Source organism: Dryobates pubescens, chromosome 29 (genome assembly GCF_014839835.1).
Source record: "Dryobates pubescens isolate bDryPub1 chromosome 29, bDryPub1.pri, whole genome shotgun sequence".
Lineage (NCBI taxonomy): Eukaryota > Metazoa > Chordata > Aves > Piciformes > Picidae > Dryobates > Dryobates pubescens.
In genome coordinates, this window is record NC_071640.1 from 2,150,234 (window position 1) to 2,165,867 (window position 15,634).

At 53.9% G+C, this 15,634-nt stretch overlaps 3 protein-coding genes and 4 non-coding genes across 7 annotated transcripts; 6 read left to right on the plus strand and 1 right to left on the minus strand.

The window, feature by feature from the left end:
- Window positions 1–59: 59 nt before the first annotated feature.
- RPL7A (ribosomal protein L7a) lies at window positions 60–4,514 on the plus strand. Its single transcript, XM_054174312.1, has 8 exons — window positions 60–113; window positions 680–800; window positions 1,238–1,387; window positions 2,363–2,503; window positions 2,789–2,868; window positions 3,239–3,369; window positions 3,838–3,907; window positions 4,354–4,514. Exons 1-8 carry the CDS (start codon window positions 111–113, stop codon window positions 4,456–4,458), a joined length of 801 nt encoding a protein of 266 aa, XP_054030287.1. The 5' UTR covers window positions 60–110; the 3' UTR covers window positions 4,459–4,514.
- Window positions 1,091–1,163, plus strand: LOC128898677 (small nucleolar RNA SNORD24). Its single transcript, XR_008462945.1, has one exon. It is a non-coding gene; the product is annotated as a small nucleolar RNA SNORD24 (small nucleolar RNA).
- LOC128898678 (small nucleolar RNA SNORD24) lies at window positions 2,222–2,290 on the plus strand. Its single transcript, XR_008462946.1, has one exon. It is a non-coding gene; the product is annotated as a small nucleolar RNA SNORD24 (small nucleolar RNA).
- On the plus strand, window positions 2,551–2,627 carry LOC128898676 (small nucleolar RNA SNORD36). The gene has a single exon (XR_008462944.1). It is a non-coding gene; the product is annotated as a small nucleolar RNA SNORD36 (small nucleolar RNA).
- Window positions 3,061–3,133, plus strand: LOC128898668 (small nucleolar RNA SNORD36). Its single transcript, XR_008462937.1, has one exon. It is a non-coding gene; the product is annotated as a small nucleolar RNA SNORD36 (small nucleolar RNA).
- Window positions 4,515–4,773: 259 nt separating the features above from the next.
- LOC104296475 (surfeit locus protein 1) lies at window positions 4,774–10,985 on the minus strand. The gene is made up of 9 exons (XM_054174353.1): window positions 10,858–10,985; window positions 9,937–10,018; window positions 9,684–9,811; window positions 9,205–9,287; window positions 8,029–8,220; window positions 7,151–7,223; window positions 6,289–6,451; window positions 5,790–5,871; window positions 4,774–5,569 (listed from the first exon to the last, which is right to left on the minus strand). Exons 1-9 carry the CDS (start codon window positions 10,921–10,923, stop codon window positions 5,503–5,505), a joined length of 936 nt encoding a protein of 311 aa, XP_054030328.1. The 5' UTR covers window positions 10,924–10,985; the 3' UTR covers window positions 4,774–5,502.
- A 100-nt stretch (window positions 10,986–11,085) lies between these two features.
- SURF2 (surfeit 2) lies at window positions 11,086–14,834 on the plus strand. The gene is made up of 6 exons (XM_009896279.2): window positions 11,086–11,193; window positions 11,450–11,604; window positions 11,810–11,913; window positions 12,920–13,111; window positions 13,813–13,964; window positions 14,732–14,834. The coding sequence occupies exons 1-6, from the start codon at window positions 11,086–11,088 to the stop codon at window positions 14,813–14,815; spliced, it is 795 nt and encodes a 264-aa protein (XP_009894581.2). The 3' UTR covers window positions 14,816–14,834.
- Window positions 14,835–15,634: the final 800 nt, after the last annotated feature.

Here is a 15,634-nt window from a genome sequence, read left to right on the forward strand (position 1 = left end):
CCCCTCGGCCCCGCCTCCGCCCCGCCCCTCCGCCGTCCTCTCGCGAGAGTTGGCGCCCGGTAGATATTTCCCAGCATGCAGCGCTCCGCCTTTCTCTTCCTGAATCCAAGATGGTGAGTAGCCGGTGGGGTACGGGGGTTGGGCTCATCCATCGCCATCCGCCCTCATCGCCGGGCCGCTGCTCTGCCCATCTGGTCCCGCGGGTGCTCGGTAGTGTGGGGACGTGGCGGGGCTGCGTTTCGTGCCTGGTTTGCGGTGATCGCCGGAGGGAGGCCATGGCTGGGCCTGCCCTCCCGCAGCGATGCGGCCACGCAGTCCGGCGCAGGGTCCTGGCAGCGGGGCCGCCCGGCCAGGCCGCAGCGTGCTTCCCGGTGTAGGGCTGAGCCCAGGCCGGGCTGGGTGGCCGGTAAACTGCGGTGGGGGTGGCTCGGTGCTGGAGAGCGCTGGCATGGGGAGTCTCAGTCGCTCCTTGGGTGGTTGCTGGCCGGGGAGAGCAGCGCGCTGTTTTACCCGGTGTCCCGATCGGGAAGGTTCATAAACACTTCAAATCAGAGGCTGTGGAAGAGCAAAGCCGGGCTGGGAGGCAGCCGGGCTGGTGGAATTTCCCAGCCCACGTTGAAAGTGCTTTTAAGTACACAGGTGTTTGAGGCAGAAAGATGAGCGTCTGTTTTTCTTGCAGCCGAAAGGAAAGAAGGCAAAGGGCAAGAAGGTGGCACCGGCCCCTGCTGTAGTCAAGAAGCAGGAGGCCAAGAAGGTTGTCAATCCACTCTTTGAGAAGAGGCCCAAGAACTTTGGCATCGGTGAGTAAGAGGATATTTGGGCTACTGGCTTCAGGGATTTTGTTTTAGGGACAGGCGTCCAGTCTTAACCAGGAACGTGTTAAGATGGAGAGAGCAGTAAGGCATTTGCCTTGTTGCCTGCATTTGTGAGCTGCCCTTCACTAAGTGTCTGAAGGCGGCTGTGGACAATGGGTTGAATTTTCCACCCGAGAAAGACTCCTTCTATGATTCTGTTGGGATGAATCTTCCCTTCCTGGCCGTGGCTGGGATATGAATTGATCCCCTTCTGCGGCTCCCTTTTCCCTGCGGGGTGCAGATGATGTGAAAGAATATTTGCTATCTGAGCAGTGATGCTGACACATCACCACCAAGATCACTGATGCACCCCGTGCCCCTTGCCCAAAGCTGTTCCCTGGGTGGGTGAGGGAGAGTTCTGGGTTAACAGGCTGTGTTTTCAGGACAGGACATCCAGCCCAAGCGGGACCTCACGCGCTTTGTGAAATGGCCTCGCTACATCAGGCTGCAGCGCCAGAGGTCCATCCTCTACAAGCGCCTGAAGGTTCCTCCTGCCATCAACCAGTTCACTCAGGCTTTGGACCGCCAGACAGGTAAGGAGGAGCCCACAAAAGCTCCCCTGGGTTGGATCTTCCATGGCAAACTCCTCAGAGAAGAGGGAAGTAAGCAAAATGAGATCTAATGAGAGGATGGTTTCAGGGGAGGCTTGAATAGCAGCTGGGGTGATGGCAGCAGCAAGCTGCCTGCTGAATTTGGTGACTTGAAGTCTTGATAGCTGCTTTGTATCCTGAAAAGGGAATGGAATATGCTAGAGCTCCCACTTAATGACCCAAACCCAGGGTTACCTTCCCTGTGTGTATCCCTCAGAGTCCATTTCTCAGCTTGGTGGAGAACCACACAGGGTTATTTAAGCAAGATGTGAGGGAAACTTCGTTGTGAGGGTGCTGGAGCCCTGGAGCAGGCTGCCCAGAGAGGCTGTAGAGCTTCCTTATCTGAAGAGTTTCCAAACCCACTTGGCCACTGTGATCCTGGCAGGCTGCTGTGGGTGGCCCTGCTTTAGCAGAGAGGTTGGACTGGAGCATCTCCAGAGGTCCCTTCCAACCCCACCATGCTGGGATTCTGGGAGTGCATAGCTTTTAGGGGGAAAGCAGCACCCTACAGGCTGACATCAAAACAGGGCAAGGGACTTGAGGTCAGGGTCTCCTGTGAAGGAGCAAATAAATAGTCTTTTCCAGGTGTACACAAGAGACTTGCAGTCCTTGTAGAGCAACTCCATTGGAGGTTGCCAAACCCTCTGCTTGCTTTAGAGGAGAAAGCACAGCACCTTTACCTGTAATGACTGAGGGGGTCCCTGGGCATGTTCTCATCCAGTGAAGCAGCTCTTGTACAAGTAAAGGTGGGCTCCAGAGGCCTCTGCTCTTGCAGTGTGCAAATGATGTTGACTTTTTGCTGTCTGAACACACTTGATGACAACAGCCACCAAGATCGCTGATGCACTGCAGGCTCAAAGCAATGCTCAGGCTTTGGCAGGTCATGCAGCTGACTAATGAGCAAATGTTGTCCTCCAGCTACACAGCTTCTGAAGCTGGCACACAAATACAGGCCAGAGAATAAGCAAGAGAAGAAGCAGAGGCTGCTGGCTCGTGCTGAGCAGAAAGCTGCAGGGAAGGGAGATGCTCCGACCAAGCGGCCACCGGTGCTCCGAGCAGGTAACTGTGTGCATGGGGGAGAGAGAACTGAGGGACTGGACAAGCTATTGCAATGATGTAAGAATTTCTTCACCTGAGCTCAAAGTGAAGAGCCAAACAGACGAGCTTTTTAACCCTGAGCTTTAGCACATTGTCCATAGAAGGTTTGCTTCCTTCCTGCCGAGTGGATGCGAAAGGTTTTCTCGCAGCTCTCGTAATAAGGCTGTGCTGTGGGGTCTGAGCTGGTTGTGTGAGCTCTGAGATGGACTGAGGGGAAGCAGAGCTTACCTACACTTTGTTTTTCAGGCATTAACAGTGTCACAACTCTGGTGGAGAACAAGAAGGCTCAGCTTGTGGTTATTGCCCACGATGTGGACCCCATTGAGGTAAGAATGCTAACTGGTGTCTGTTACAGGCTACCTGGGTAACTTCAGCTGAGGTCAGAACTGGCTTGGGGGTGAAAACACATTGTAGGCCAGTGTGACTGCATGAAAAGAGAGTGCTTGAGGGGCACTGACCAGAACTGGAACCCTTCTGCATGCTCACAGTTACCCTGGCATTACACTGAGGCTTGGCCCTTGCAATGATGGATGAATTTCTTCACCTGACTCAGCAGTGAAGAGCAAAACGAGCTTTTTAACACTGAGCAATTGCCACAGCCCAGGCTGAGCTGAGCAAGGAGGTGTTCCCCCCTCAGTTGACTCAGCATGAAGAAGACAACAGTGTTCTCACACAGCACCCTGCCTTGCTTTGCAGCTGGTGGTGTTCCTGCCCGCTCTGTGCCGCAAGATGGGGGTGCCCTACTGCATCATCAAGGGCAAGGCCAGGCTGGGCCGCCTGGTCCACAGGAAGACCTGCACCTCTGTGGCCTTCACTCAGGTTAACCCGTAAGTGCTGGGTCTCAGAGCTGGCTTGTGCTGGTGGAGGAAAAGGCAAACTGCTCCTAAGCACAGGGTGGGGGTCAAGAAGGGGCCAGGCTCTTTACAGTGGTGTCCTGTGATAGGACAAGGGGCAGTGGACACAAACTGGAACCCAGGGTTCCATGTGAACAGAAGGAGAAACTTCTTTGGAGCCCTGGAGCAGGCTGCTCAGAGAGGTGGTGGAGTTTCCTTCTCTGGAGACTTGCAGCCCCCAGCTGGATGTGTTTGTGTGACCTGCCCTGGGTGATTCTGCTTTGGCAAGGGTGGGGGGTTGGACTCTTACCTTCAGAGGTCCTTTCCAACCCCTCCCATTCCATGATGGTTAGGCTTAACCTTGGAAAATCTCATTGCCACTGTGACCTCTGAAAGCCTGAGGCAAAAAAGATGTATGGCAAAAAGTTAAGGGTCTGAAGGAAACAAATCTATCCCCAACAGGGAGGATAAGGGAGCCCTTGCAAAGCTGGTGGAGGCTGTGAAGACCAACTACAATGACAGATATGATGAGGTAAGATTCTCTGCCTCTGACCTTGTCTTCCAGAGCCTCCTGGTGAGATGTGAATTCTCTCAGACACAGGGGCAGCAGCTTCAACCCTTCTGGGGCTGCTGTACCTTGATCTGCTCATGAAGTATCCAGATGGTTACCCTGAGGTTGGGTAGAATGTGGGCTCTCTCACTGAGTTGCAAGTAAATGGCACTATCACAGGAGTAGGATTGCAGAGGGCAACAGCTTCTGCTGGGCTCAACTCCATCCCTGACACCCAGAAGTTATGGGATGGCAGAATCCAGCACTGTTGGAGGATTTTAAACTCTGTGCTGCCTTGAAATGTGGGAGACTCGTAGCTGAGGGAGCTCTTGCCCTGGTGCAGAAAGGAGCAAGCCTGGGCAGGCTGGCTGAGGGGCAGGGTGAGAGGCTGGCTGAGGCCCCTCACAGCTGTCCTTGCTTCCTTGCAGATCCGGCGCCACTGGGGCGGGAACGTCCTGGGGCCCAAGTCCGTGGCTCGCATCGCCAAGCTGGAGAAAGCCAAGGCTAAAGAGCTGGCTACTAAGCTGGGCTGAAGAGGTGTACTGGAGTGCCACCATCCTTCTGTACATAAAGAGAATAAACCCCCAGAGTGTTTCCAGTGGTCTGTTCCTGGGAGTGCTCTATGCTAGCATTGATCATTGACTTGGAAACCCTGCCCTGAACTGCTGGTTGGTCCTGCCTGGTAATTCCTCTCTGAACACCCACAGCAATTGCTGGTGTGTGAGCACACAGCTGCCTGGCCTAGGCTAGGCTTGGCTTTTGGCCTAGCTTGGCTGTGCAAATCTCTCTCTCTTGGGAATGGCTCTAGATCACTTCCATTAGCAGTCAGAGTTGGTTGGTGTGGGTTTTGCAGGGAGTTTCAACACTTTACCAGCTTAATTAGGCAGGGAAGTCTGTAATGTCTCTTCCAGGACAAGACTGCTCAGTGAAGGCAAAGCTCAAGTGGTGGGGGAAGAATCTAGACCTTTCCTGTTCCTTGCTGGCTGTCTTCTGGCATTGTAGGAGGCTCCAAGCTGGACAATAGCTGCTTGGCCTTGCCAGCCCCCACTGAGCAGTTGCACAGTCACAGGCTGCCCTCCCCAGCTAGACCTGAGTCCCCCCAGGTTCCCTGAAGGTGGGTCTGTTCCTCCTGAAGACACAAGATGCACAATGCAAGTCACAAGGCAGCACCTCTAGGCACTCTTTATTCTGCTAGCAACTATTCCTGACTTCAGGAATGCCTGCTTGGTGCAGTGAAACTTGGCTTCACGAAATCCCTGCCAGTCTTTAGGGACATACAGCAGTGAAGAAGTTAAAACCATCAGAGAAAAATGCATCCTTCACCTTTCCAGTGCAGCTGACTCTTGGGGTAGCCTCCTCAACAGCCACTCAGTTCCAAAGTTCAGCACTTCCAGGCTGCAGCCAGAACCTCACTGGCAGGAGCTGAGTCTGCACCAATTTGAAGTCTGTTTGCACCTCGATGGCTGCACATCTTGCCCTGAAACTGGGTGCTGCAGCTGCTCAGGGCTGCTCAGGCTGCTGTCTTCTACCAAGCTTGCAAGATGCTGTCTGCAGTGCAGAAGTGCTCAGCCCTTCCCTCACCGAGGGATCTTCTGTATGAATTTTCTGTACCACAAGAAGGAAGTTGCAGCACATAAACCATACCTAGGAAGGAGAAGGCAGCCACACATGACACCATTCTGGGAGAGCCTGGACCCTCCCCACCTCAGCTGGGCTGCAACAAACCACAGTTCTTAAATCACTCTGCAACTGTCAAGCTTGAGGCTTTTGTAGTGCAAGGGCTGAGCCAGGCACAAGGACACCAGGCAAAGCTTCACCCTCAAACATGGCTGAACCCCCTGAGCAGCAGGGGCTGGGCACTCACCAGGTGATGATGTACTGCATGTGCTCATTCCTCAGGCTCACTCTTGTCTGGCCCCCAATGGGCCCCCCAGGGACTGTGCTTCCTGCAAGGACAACACAAGAGTTAAGTGGAATGTGCACAGTGCAGAAGCTGCCCTGGTAGTGAGAGGTGGGCACTAGTGTGGGTATCCTGCTCCTCCTCAGGCAATGGTGTGCCCAAGTTGCCAGAGCTGTGGAGCCGGTGGCCCTACAGCAAGAGGCTGATTGTGCTCAAGGCATCCACCACCCCCTGCCCCTCCACTGCTCCCAGTGCTGGCTGCCCATCCCCTTCACACAGCAGACCTAGCAGAGTACCCAAAAGAAAGAGGAGATTCCTTGGTGGACTTGACCTTAAAGGCCTTTTCCAGCCTAAATGACTCTGGGACTCTACCCTTCCAAGTACCCAGGGTGGGGGAGTAACTAACTGGAGAGAAAGAAGGGAGAGCAGTGTGAAGTGGCCATGGGGCTGCTCTGTGACTTACTGAAATCTGCATCAATGAAGATGGGCTCAGCTCCAGTCACCCTGGCCATGGCCTCCAGGTCACGGTAGTGCCAGCGGTTCAGCTCCAGGTTGTTTTCAGGCACAAAAGGTTTCCTTTTCTCTGACAGCCTCACCACCCCGGTGAGCTCAATCTCCTCTTCAATCTGGAGAGAGAGGCAGAGGAGTTAAAAAGGATTTAAGGTTTGTAAAAACAAATTCTTGAAAGTGGTCAGGGACTGCCCAGGGAGGTGGTGGAGTCCCCAGCCCAGGAGGTGTTCAAGGAACCTGTGGCCATGGCACCTGGGGACATGGTTGGGTGGCCAGGGTGGTGTTGGGTTGATGGTTGGACTGGGTGATCTGAAGAGGTCTCTTCCAACACAAACAATTCTTTGATTCCTGCATCTCAACTGTCAAAGTAACTGCAGGTAACTGAGTTCATAGAATCCCAGAATCAGTAAGGGTGGAGAAGACCTCAAAGATCATCAAGTCAGCACTCAGGGACATGGTTTAATGGCATAGTGGTGGTCTTAGGTCTGGTTGGACTTGATGATCTCAGGGGGCTTTTCCAAGCCAAACTTGGTCCTGGTAGAAGAAGAGGGGACTTGTGGGGTCTGGTTACACATCAGGTGGTGGTGCCCTGCAGTGGGCAGTGCTGTAACAGGGCAGGGGAAGCAGCAGATCAAGAGCAGCTCCTCGCTTGTACAAAACATTGACTTAACACAAAGGAAATGTTTGCTGCCTTTGCAAACACATTGACTTGAAGTGACCTCCCATGGCCTCTGCCTTTTGGGTTTGTCATGGTGTCTCTGGGCAATGCCAGGGCAGAAAGTGATGCACAGCACTCCCTGTACCCCACTCCTTACCTGTCCCTTCAGCCTGGTCTCTGGCTTCAGTTTCTTTTTGGGCACAAATCCTCGGTTGACTAAAATGGTGACCCTAGGGTTAGAGAAGTGTGGCTCTTGAGTGGAAGGAAATGTGGGTTTGCTGTTGCCAGTGAAAGAAACAACCTCTGTGTCTGGTGCTGCTTTTCTGTCATCTGAGGGCACCTCATGGTAGAATTTAAATGCCAACTTCAAATCAAGCCTCAGTGACCTGCCAGACTGAAAGATGCCTTTTGAAGAGGAAGCAATGGTCAGAGGGCTGCAGCACCTCTCCTCCAAACACAGGCTGAAAGAGATTGCTCAGCCTGGAGAAGAGAAGGCTCCAGGGAGACCTTAGAGCTGCATTTCAATATCTGAAGGGGACCCACAGGAAGGCTGGGGAGGGGCTGTATAGAAGCACTTGTAGCTATAGGATGAGGGGGGAGTGGTTTGAAACTAGAGCAAAGTAGATTTAGGTTGGACTTTAGAAGTTCTTCACAGTGAGGATGGTGAAATACTGGAACAAGTTGCCCAGAGGTGTGGTTGAGGTCAAGCTTGATGGGGCCTCCAACAACCTGATCTACTTGGACAAATCACTGCAGCTTTGACCTTGCCCAGAGATGTGGTTGAGGTCAAGCTTGATGGGGCCTCCAACAAGCTGATCCAGTTGGAGAAATCACTGCAGCTTTGACCTTGCCCAGAGATGTGGTTGAGGTCAAGCTTGATGGGGCCTCCAACAAGCTGATCTAGCTGGAGAAATCTCTGCAGCTTCGGCCTTCCAGGGTCCTTTCCAACCCAATGCGTTCTGCAGTTTCTCCAAACCCAACCACCACAGCTCAGCTGAACACCAGGAGTGAGTTCCTCCCCCAGCCCTGACTGACCCCAGCTCTGTGCAGTGGAAGGGGGTGATGACATGGGCTCCGTTCTCGGGGTGGGACGTCAGCCTCCCGCCCTCCCTGGCTTCTCGCTCGGGGTCCACGAGCGACCGCGGCAAGACGTAGAGCTCCTTGGAGTGGTCGAAGCGCCCTCGGACCCTCACAGGCCTGTACTCCAGCTCCTTCAGCTCCATGGGGCTGCAGGGGACAAGAGGAGAACAAAAGCAGGGCTGCCATAGGCAGATCAAATGAGGGATCTTGTCGTGGGATTCTCCTGCTCCCCAGCGGCTCACTCAAGGGCCAGCTGGCAAGCAGCAGACGAGCACACAGCTCGTGCCATGAGCACCTGGCTTGCTGTCTTGTTACTGTCACACTGAGTCAACTGGGATGATCAGCAGCACCTAGAGGTCTTTTCCCTGATACTTGTGACCCATTTCAGTGCAGCTGAGCTGAAGGTGCCTCCAGGTGCCTCCAGCCAACAGGCAGTGTTTCCTTCCCCTCCCAGACCTTGAAATCAAACAACTGAAGCACTGTGGCAGTTGTGCCCTGTGGCCAGCTACCACACCAAGTCACCTTAAAAATCTGCTCCTGCTATTGATCCAGGACTCTCTGGTGCAGGAACAATCCCTCTGGGACATCACAGACACCAACCACCCAGTCCTCCTTCTCCAGGGGGATTACATATGGTGTGAACCACACTCCACACTGAACAGATTCAGCCTTTCTACGTGCATTGAGAGTACCCCACAGGGAAATGTTCATTCATTCTTTCAGGGGAGGTTTAGGCTGGAAGTGAGGAGAAAGTTCTTCCCAGCAAGAGAGATTGGCCATTGGGATGTGCTGCCCAGGGTGGTGGTGGAGTCACCATCCCTGGAGGTGTTCAAATAGGGATTGGATGTGGTACTTGGAGCCATGGTTTAGTCAGGAGGTGTTGGGTGAGAGGTTGGACTTGATGATCTCTGAGGTCTTTTCCAACCTTATTGATTCTATGATTCTAAAGAGATGAAATTTAACAGTATGTCTGTCTGCCCCATTTGCCTGCACATCCCAACTCCCATCACATCCCTTCATTTGCATCCAGTTTTGTTTAGCACAAGCTCATCAGGGCAGGGGTCAGGGATCTGTACCTCCCCAGCACGCTGCCAGTGCTCTGTAGACAATAAACTCTCTCACTGTCCTTACTCTAAGGTCAGAGGGATGGGCTCTGATGAAATCCTTGATGCCAGTTGTGCAATCAAAGCCAATTTCCACTTCCGTCGCTGAACCTGAAAGGACAGGGAGACAAAAGTGACCCTCTGTGGTGGAGCAAAGCAACAGCATAACCCCAGCAAGGCTTAAAATCTTTGTCCTAAGCCCATCCTCACACCTGGCCTAAAGCAGGCTGACAATTTGGCATCTGGAAGCAAAGGCTGCTGACTTCTGTTTGAGGCAATATTGGTACTGAAATAAAAGGGTAAGGAATAAGAATCCTTTAAAGACTTACAAATGGACACCTGGAATACAGAAGCATGAGGTGTTGGGTGATAGGTTGGACTTGATGATCTCTGAGGTCTTTCCCAACCTTACTGATTCTATGATCTTTACCTCGAGTGTGGTTGGGACTCAAAGAGCCAGAGATGGAAAAGCCTGACAGCCCTCTTGAAAACATGAGATCCTGGTACCTGCCATGTGCCCAGGCAGAACGCAGTCAGGGGGACCAGGAAAAGGCCCCATTTGAGCAAGGTGTCCTCTCCAGATGCATCAGCAGCTGCTGCAGAACTTCTTGGTCTGCAGAACCTCAAACAAACACCTAGAGAAACACAAGAGCACAGAGTAAGATTTGGACAGGAGAGGAGAAACCCAGTTCCTACAGGAAATGTCACCTCTTGGGATAAGGCTGAAAGAGGGCAGAAATCCAAGCAAATCTTTTCTTACCTTTAGTCTGCTGGACCAGAGCAGAACTTCCTTTATTTAGGGGGTACCCAGAAAAGGTTCTTCTGATCAAGCACTGTGATACCTGCACAGAATAAGAAAGAACCTTTGTAGTGTGTGCTTTGCAAAGTTTCCAGATGACAGCAGTTGCCTCCATGCTTGCATGAAACTTTGTTTCCCCATCGGTTTAAGTCTCACCTGAGCAAGTGCCTGTGAAACACAACGGGTTAGCTTATGATTAAAGAAGAAAAGAATCAAATTCCAGTTACACAGCTGACTACTGCACAACAAATGATCTTTCCTTCCCCATCCACACACCATCTTCATTTCTTCTCCCGAAGGACCTGCTCCCTCCCCTTCAGCCACACCGGCGCAGCCCAAGCACAGCTTTACGGCCTTTTTGCCGCCGATTTCTTTCACATCCAGCATCGCTTTGCCCTGCGCTGAGGTGAAGCCGGTCCCTACACTGCGACGCGGGGGTGACACCGACCTACCGCAGCCAAAGCCCGGGGCACGGGAACGGAAGGGCGGCGGATGGGAGAACCTGGCCGGGCACTGGTCGAGCGCCGAGCACTGAGGTGGACAGGAGCGGGGCCCTACACACTCAGCCCGGGGCTGGACACTCTCCCGCTCCCCTCATCCCTCACCCGACCCTTCTTCCCGCCCCCCTCAGCCTGGGCCTCGCCCAGCTCTGCTCCCTTTAGCCCAGCTCTAACCTCTCTTCTTCCCCCCTCTCAGCCTGGGCCTGGCCCAGATCTGCTCCCTCTAGCCCAGCTAGACTGGGCTAGAAGAGAAGTTAGACTTCTCTTCTGCTCCGCCTCAGCCCGGGCCTGGCCGTGGCCCGACCCCACTTACCTCAGCCTGGGTCCGACCCCTCTCCCCGCAGCCCTGTCCCGGTCCAGCCCCACTCCCCTCAGCCCTCACCGGGTCCCGGCGCTCCCGCAACAGCCTCGACCCGGCTCGCAGCAGCAGCAGCCTCCCCACCGCCATAGCAACGCCGCCACCTTTCCCGGCTCCGCCAGGCCGCCTCCGGCCCAGGCAGCGCCGGCGCGGACGGGCCCCGTTCTAGCCTCTCCTCTCTATGGTGCCGGCGGCTTCCCGGCGTGGCCGGCACCGGAAGTGACGCTTGCTCCTCTCTAGCAGTGCCTCTCTATGGCCGTGCCGGGGCCTGCTGGCGGCGTGGCGATGGCAGAGGTGCCCGAGGAGGAGCGGCGCTTCCTGCAGCAGCACCCGCTCCTCAGCGTCGTGGAGCCGGGCAAGGTGGGACCGGGGCTGGGCCGTGAGGGGGTCTGTAGGCTGGGACCATGAGAGGAACTGGGGTCGCCTCCCTGAGTGGTTCGTGAGGGGATGCCGAGGCCGCGTCCCGCGAGGGGTCGGTTTGTAGCAGGCTGGGGAAGGTGCCCCCGTAGATGGGCTCTGGCCCGGAGGGTGTTCTCCCGCTGTGGAAGTCGGAGGGAGATTGAAGCCCTCCCCAGTCCTGGGGTAATCCCCTGAGCTGCCATTGTTTTCCCTTCAGGTGAGATGCAGGCTGACAGGCCACGAGATGCCGTGCCGGCTGTCGGAGCTGCAGGCTTACACCAATGGCAAGAAGTATCAGCGGCTGATAAAGACAGACAGAGAGTTTGACTATGGCAAGTTCGAGCCCCATATAGTGCCCAGCACAAAGAATCTGTACGTATTTCCCCTCCCGTGTGCTGCTCTGCACCCTTTGTTTGCTCTCAGACGTGAAGTGGTTGAGCTTTGCCAAGCTGCTGAGTGGTTGTGGGTTTGGGGAGACTGGGAAAGTGTCAGCTTTGAGCAGAGTGCTTGTAAGTGTACAGCTATGAAGTAGCAGCAGAGCTAGACTGTGTTGTTGGCTCTTTTTTGTGTCTGTCAGACACCAGCTGTTCTGCAAGCTCACTCTCAGGCACATCAACAAGTTCCCAGAGGAAGTGCTGCGCCATGTCCAAGGGAAGCGCTACCAGAAGGCCCTAAGAACATGTGAGTAGCTTTCCTGAAGGCAGAACCTGACCATCTTCTGCCCTGAGCTGCTGAGAGTCCAGTAGCTCTCTGTGAAGGGAGAGGGTCAGTTAGCTGTGGACCGACAGCAGCGTGCTGCTGTTGCTATGCGTGTTCCTCAGCTGGGAAAGAAGATCCCAGATGTAGGGGTACAGAGTCTCAGAATGGCAGGAGTTGGAAGGGACCTCTGAGGGTCTTTGAGTCCAAGCCCCTGCTAAAGAAGGGTCACCCAGGGCAGGTCACACAGGAACACATCCACACAGGGCTTGAACGTTTCCAGAGGAGACTCCACATCCTCTCTGGGCAGCCTGCTCCAGGCCTACAGCACCCTCACAGTAAAGAAGTTTCTCCTCACGTTCAGATGGAACCTCCTGGGTTCCAGTTTGTGTCTATTGCCCCTTGTCCTATCACAGGACACCACTGAAAAGAGCCTGGCCCCTTCTTGACACCCACCCCTCAGATATTTATAAACATTAAATAAGATCTCCTCTTAGCCTTCTCTTCTGCAGGCTGAACAGCCCCAGGTCTCTCAGCCTTTCCTCATCAGACAGATGTTCCTAGTCCCTTCAGCATCCTCATAGCCTCCATTGGACACTCTCCAGTGTATCTCTGTCCCTCTTGGACTGGGCAGCCCCAAACTAGACACAGTACCCCAGATGTGGTCTCAGTGGGGGGCAGAGTAGAGGGGAAGGAGAATCTCCTTTGACCTGCTGGTCACACTCTTCTTCATGCACCCCCCCACTAATACCTTGGAGCATCCTCACTTGAGAGGAGGTTCTCAAACTTCCCCAGGGTGGGTGGGTCACACAGCCAGCATCTTTCACCACTCTTCACGGTCCATAGCATGGCTGTAGATTACATCAATGTGTCTTAGAGTTGGAATTTGACATTCTTGGCAGCTGCCTTTGACATGAGCTTGAGATGGAAGTGAAAAGGACTCAGGTGACAGAGTGGCCTTGCTAAGAGCTGCCTGACCCCTTGCTGTTAGATGAGCAGTGCCAGAAGGATGGGCTGGAGTTCGTCCCTGCCTGCTTGCGACAGCGGAAGCAGCGCAGGCAGCGCCCTGAGGAGCAGATGAATGGAAGCAAGAAGCCTTCTGGAAAACAGGAATTCTGGGAGCCAGAGTCCAGCAGTGAGGATGGAGAGGAGACAGATGACAGCATGAGTGACTTGTACCCAGGTGAGTAAGGACATCGGCGCCACCCGTGTCCTGGAGGGAGTTTGTTGGCTGATTTTGTCCTGGCTTCTTCATGATCCCAGCTGTGGCAGCTGAATTCATCCAGCTGGGGGGTTCTTGGCTTGCAAGAAAGCTTAGAGCACCATGAAACAGAGTGGGACTTTGAAAGGTGTGAGGGGAGTCAGACAAAAGCCACTGGGATTTGCTGGTTTAGGTATCTCTACTTTGCTTGTTTCTCAGCAAGTCCTTGGGTCAGACAGAAGCTGCTCAAGCTGTTCTGGAGGCGCTGCCTTGCTGTAGATCAGAGACACAGGATCATGGAATGGGCTGTAAGGGACCTTTGAAGCTCATCCAGTCCAATCCTGCTGCAGCCAGCAGGGATGTTGGTAACCCAGCAGTACCCCAGACAACCTGACCTGGAATGCTTCCAGGGATGGGGCATCTCCCACCTCCCTGGGCAACCTGGGCCAGGGTGTCAGCAGAGGTGTGACACCCCAGAACAGGCTGTGCTAAGCAGAGACCACAGTCAGCACCAAGCACTTTCCTACTAGAACACCCCCAAGTTCCTTTCCCAGGCGTTTCAGCAGTGACACTTTTTATGCTCAGGGAGTGGAACCTCTTAAGATGCCCTCACTGTCAAGCTGGGGGCAGGCAGAGCCTGTGTGCACAGGGAGCTGAATCTGAGCTAAATCTTTCCATTTTAGCTGCACTTTTCCCAGAAAAAAGCCCAGCAGCTCCAGAGGCCACCAAGGGCAGTGAAGACTTCCCAATGGACAGCGAGGAGGATGGAGCCAGGCAGAACGGTGCCAGGAACGGAGGGGACAGTGGCAGGACAGGTGCCAGCAAAAGGGGAAAGGTGAGTTGTGCTGCCACGTGCAGTGTGGATCTGGGATCCCATCCTGGAGGTGCTTCTCTGAGCTGTTCCTGTCTGGGAAGCAGCAGAAGGTGCAAAGCTGGTGGAACAGACTTTCCCTGCCTGCCAGCCACTTGCGTCCTGGGGTGTGAATTCCAAGCAGGAAACGTTTGTCCTGCCCCTGGGAAGCAGGGAGGTTCCTGCCTCTACAGATCCCATCTCTGGGGGGGTCCTGCTGCATCCTGTCTGCACAGGCAGGCTGAAGGGTGTGCTGTGGGTTCACAGAATCATTTCAGGTTGAAAAGACCTTTAAGATCATTGAATGCAACCCTGAAGAGGTTGGAAGGGTCAATACCCTTCCTCCCCAGACACCTTTAGAAGCCATAGGATCCTTTTAGAGCCCTTTCTTGCTTCCTTTGAGGGGCTGGCCAGGCCCTGCCTTACAGGAGAGACACCCTGCTCCTCCTGTTTGGGAAGCTGGCAGATGGCACACAGGTAACAATGGCTAATCCCTCAAGTCCCTGCTGTGAGATGGGGCTGCCTCCTTTATAACCACAGCAAACTGGAAAGGGAAGGCTGGGTGGTTCACTTCCACAAGGAGACCATCACTGTACCTCATGAGACCATCTGCCTGTCAGGGCACCGTGGCTGGCTCTGCCACCAGGGCTGTGGCTGGGTAGAGACCACACTCAAGTTTCTCCTTTTTCTAAGCTCTCTCAGGCTGGGCTGGCTGTGGGGTTTGGAAATAAGCCCATTTTCTTTCTCCACAGAAGCAGTCAGGCCCTTTAAAGAAGAAATTCAAGAGTCACCATCAAAAACCCCAGAACTTCAAGAAAACAATCAATGGCAAATAAACTTTATGAGAAATGAGGGGCCTGAAGGCTGTTGTGTAACAATTCCAGAGGGCTGGCAGGTGTTTGCCCCACTCCACCTGGCAAAGGGAACAGCAGGGTGAAACAATCCTAGCATTGTTTTGGCTTCTAGGATCACTGGGTCCAGACCTGAGAGCACCATGGCCATTAAACCACGTCCCCAGGTGCCATGGCCACAGGTTTCTTGACCACCTCCAGGGCTGGGGACTCCACCACCTCCCTGGGCAGCCTGTGCCAATCCCTGACCACAACTGCAGCAAAGGAATTTTTTCCTGAGATCCAACCTAACAGCCTCAAGCCCCCTCCCCAGCTCCCAGGGATCCCCCTCTGCATGAGGAGGTGGCACAGCAAGCAGGAGGCCACGGGAGTGGCAGCAGCCCCACGCACCAAGTGGATACAAAGATGCCATTGGTTTATTTTGATTGTTTCCAAAAATCAAAACCATTTCCAAACACAACTAAGGTACAAAATACAGCATAAAATGAGAATTTATCCTTTGTTTTCTCCTCCTCCTTTTCTTTTTCTCCACATAGAAAGCAAAAAAAAAATAATAATATATATATATAATTCAGAATGAATTCCAGAACACTTTGCAGAGCCAATCTGACAGCTGACCTCCTGGCTTGGGAGAGCTTTCTTGACCCACAAGGGAAGAGGTCACTTTGTGGTGGGGAGATGCACAAATACAGCAGTGTGTGTAGGAAAGCAGAATCTTCCACCTCAGGGCTCAGCCTGTTGTGCTGCCTAGGATACATGCAATGCCCTCCATCTAACTCTGCCCCTCTCAGCACCCAAACCCTG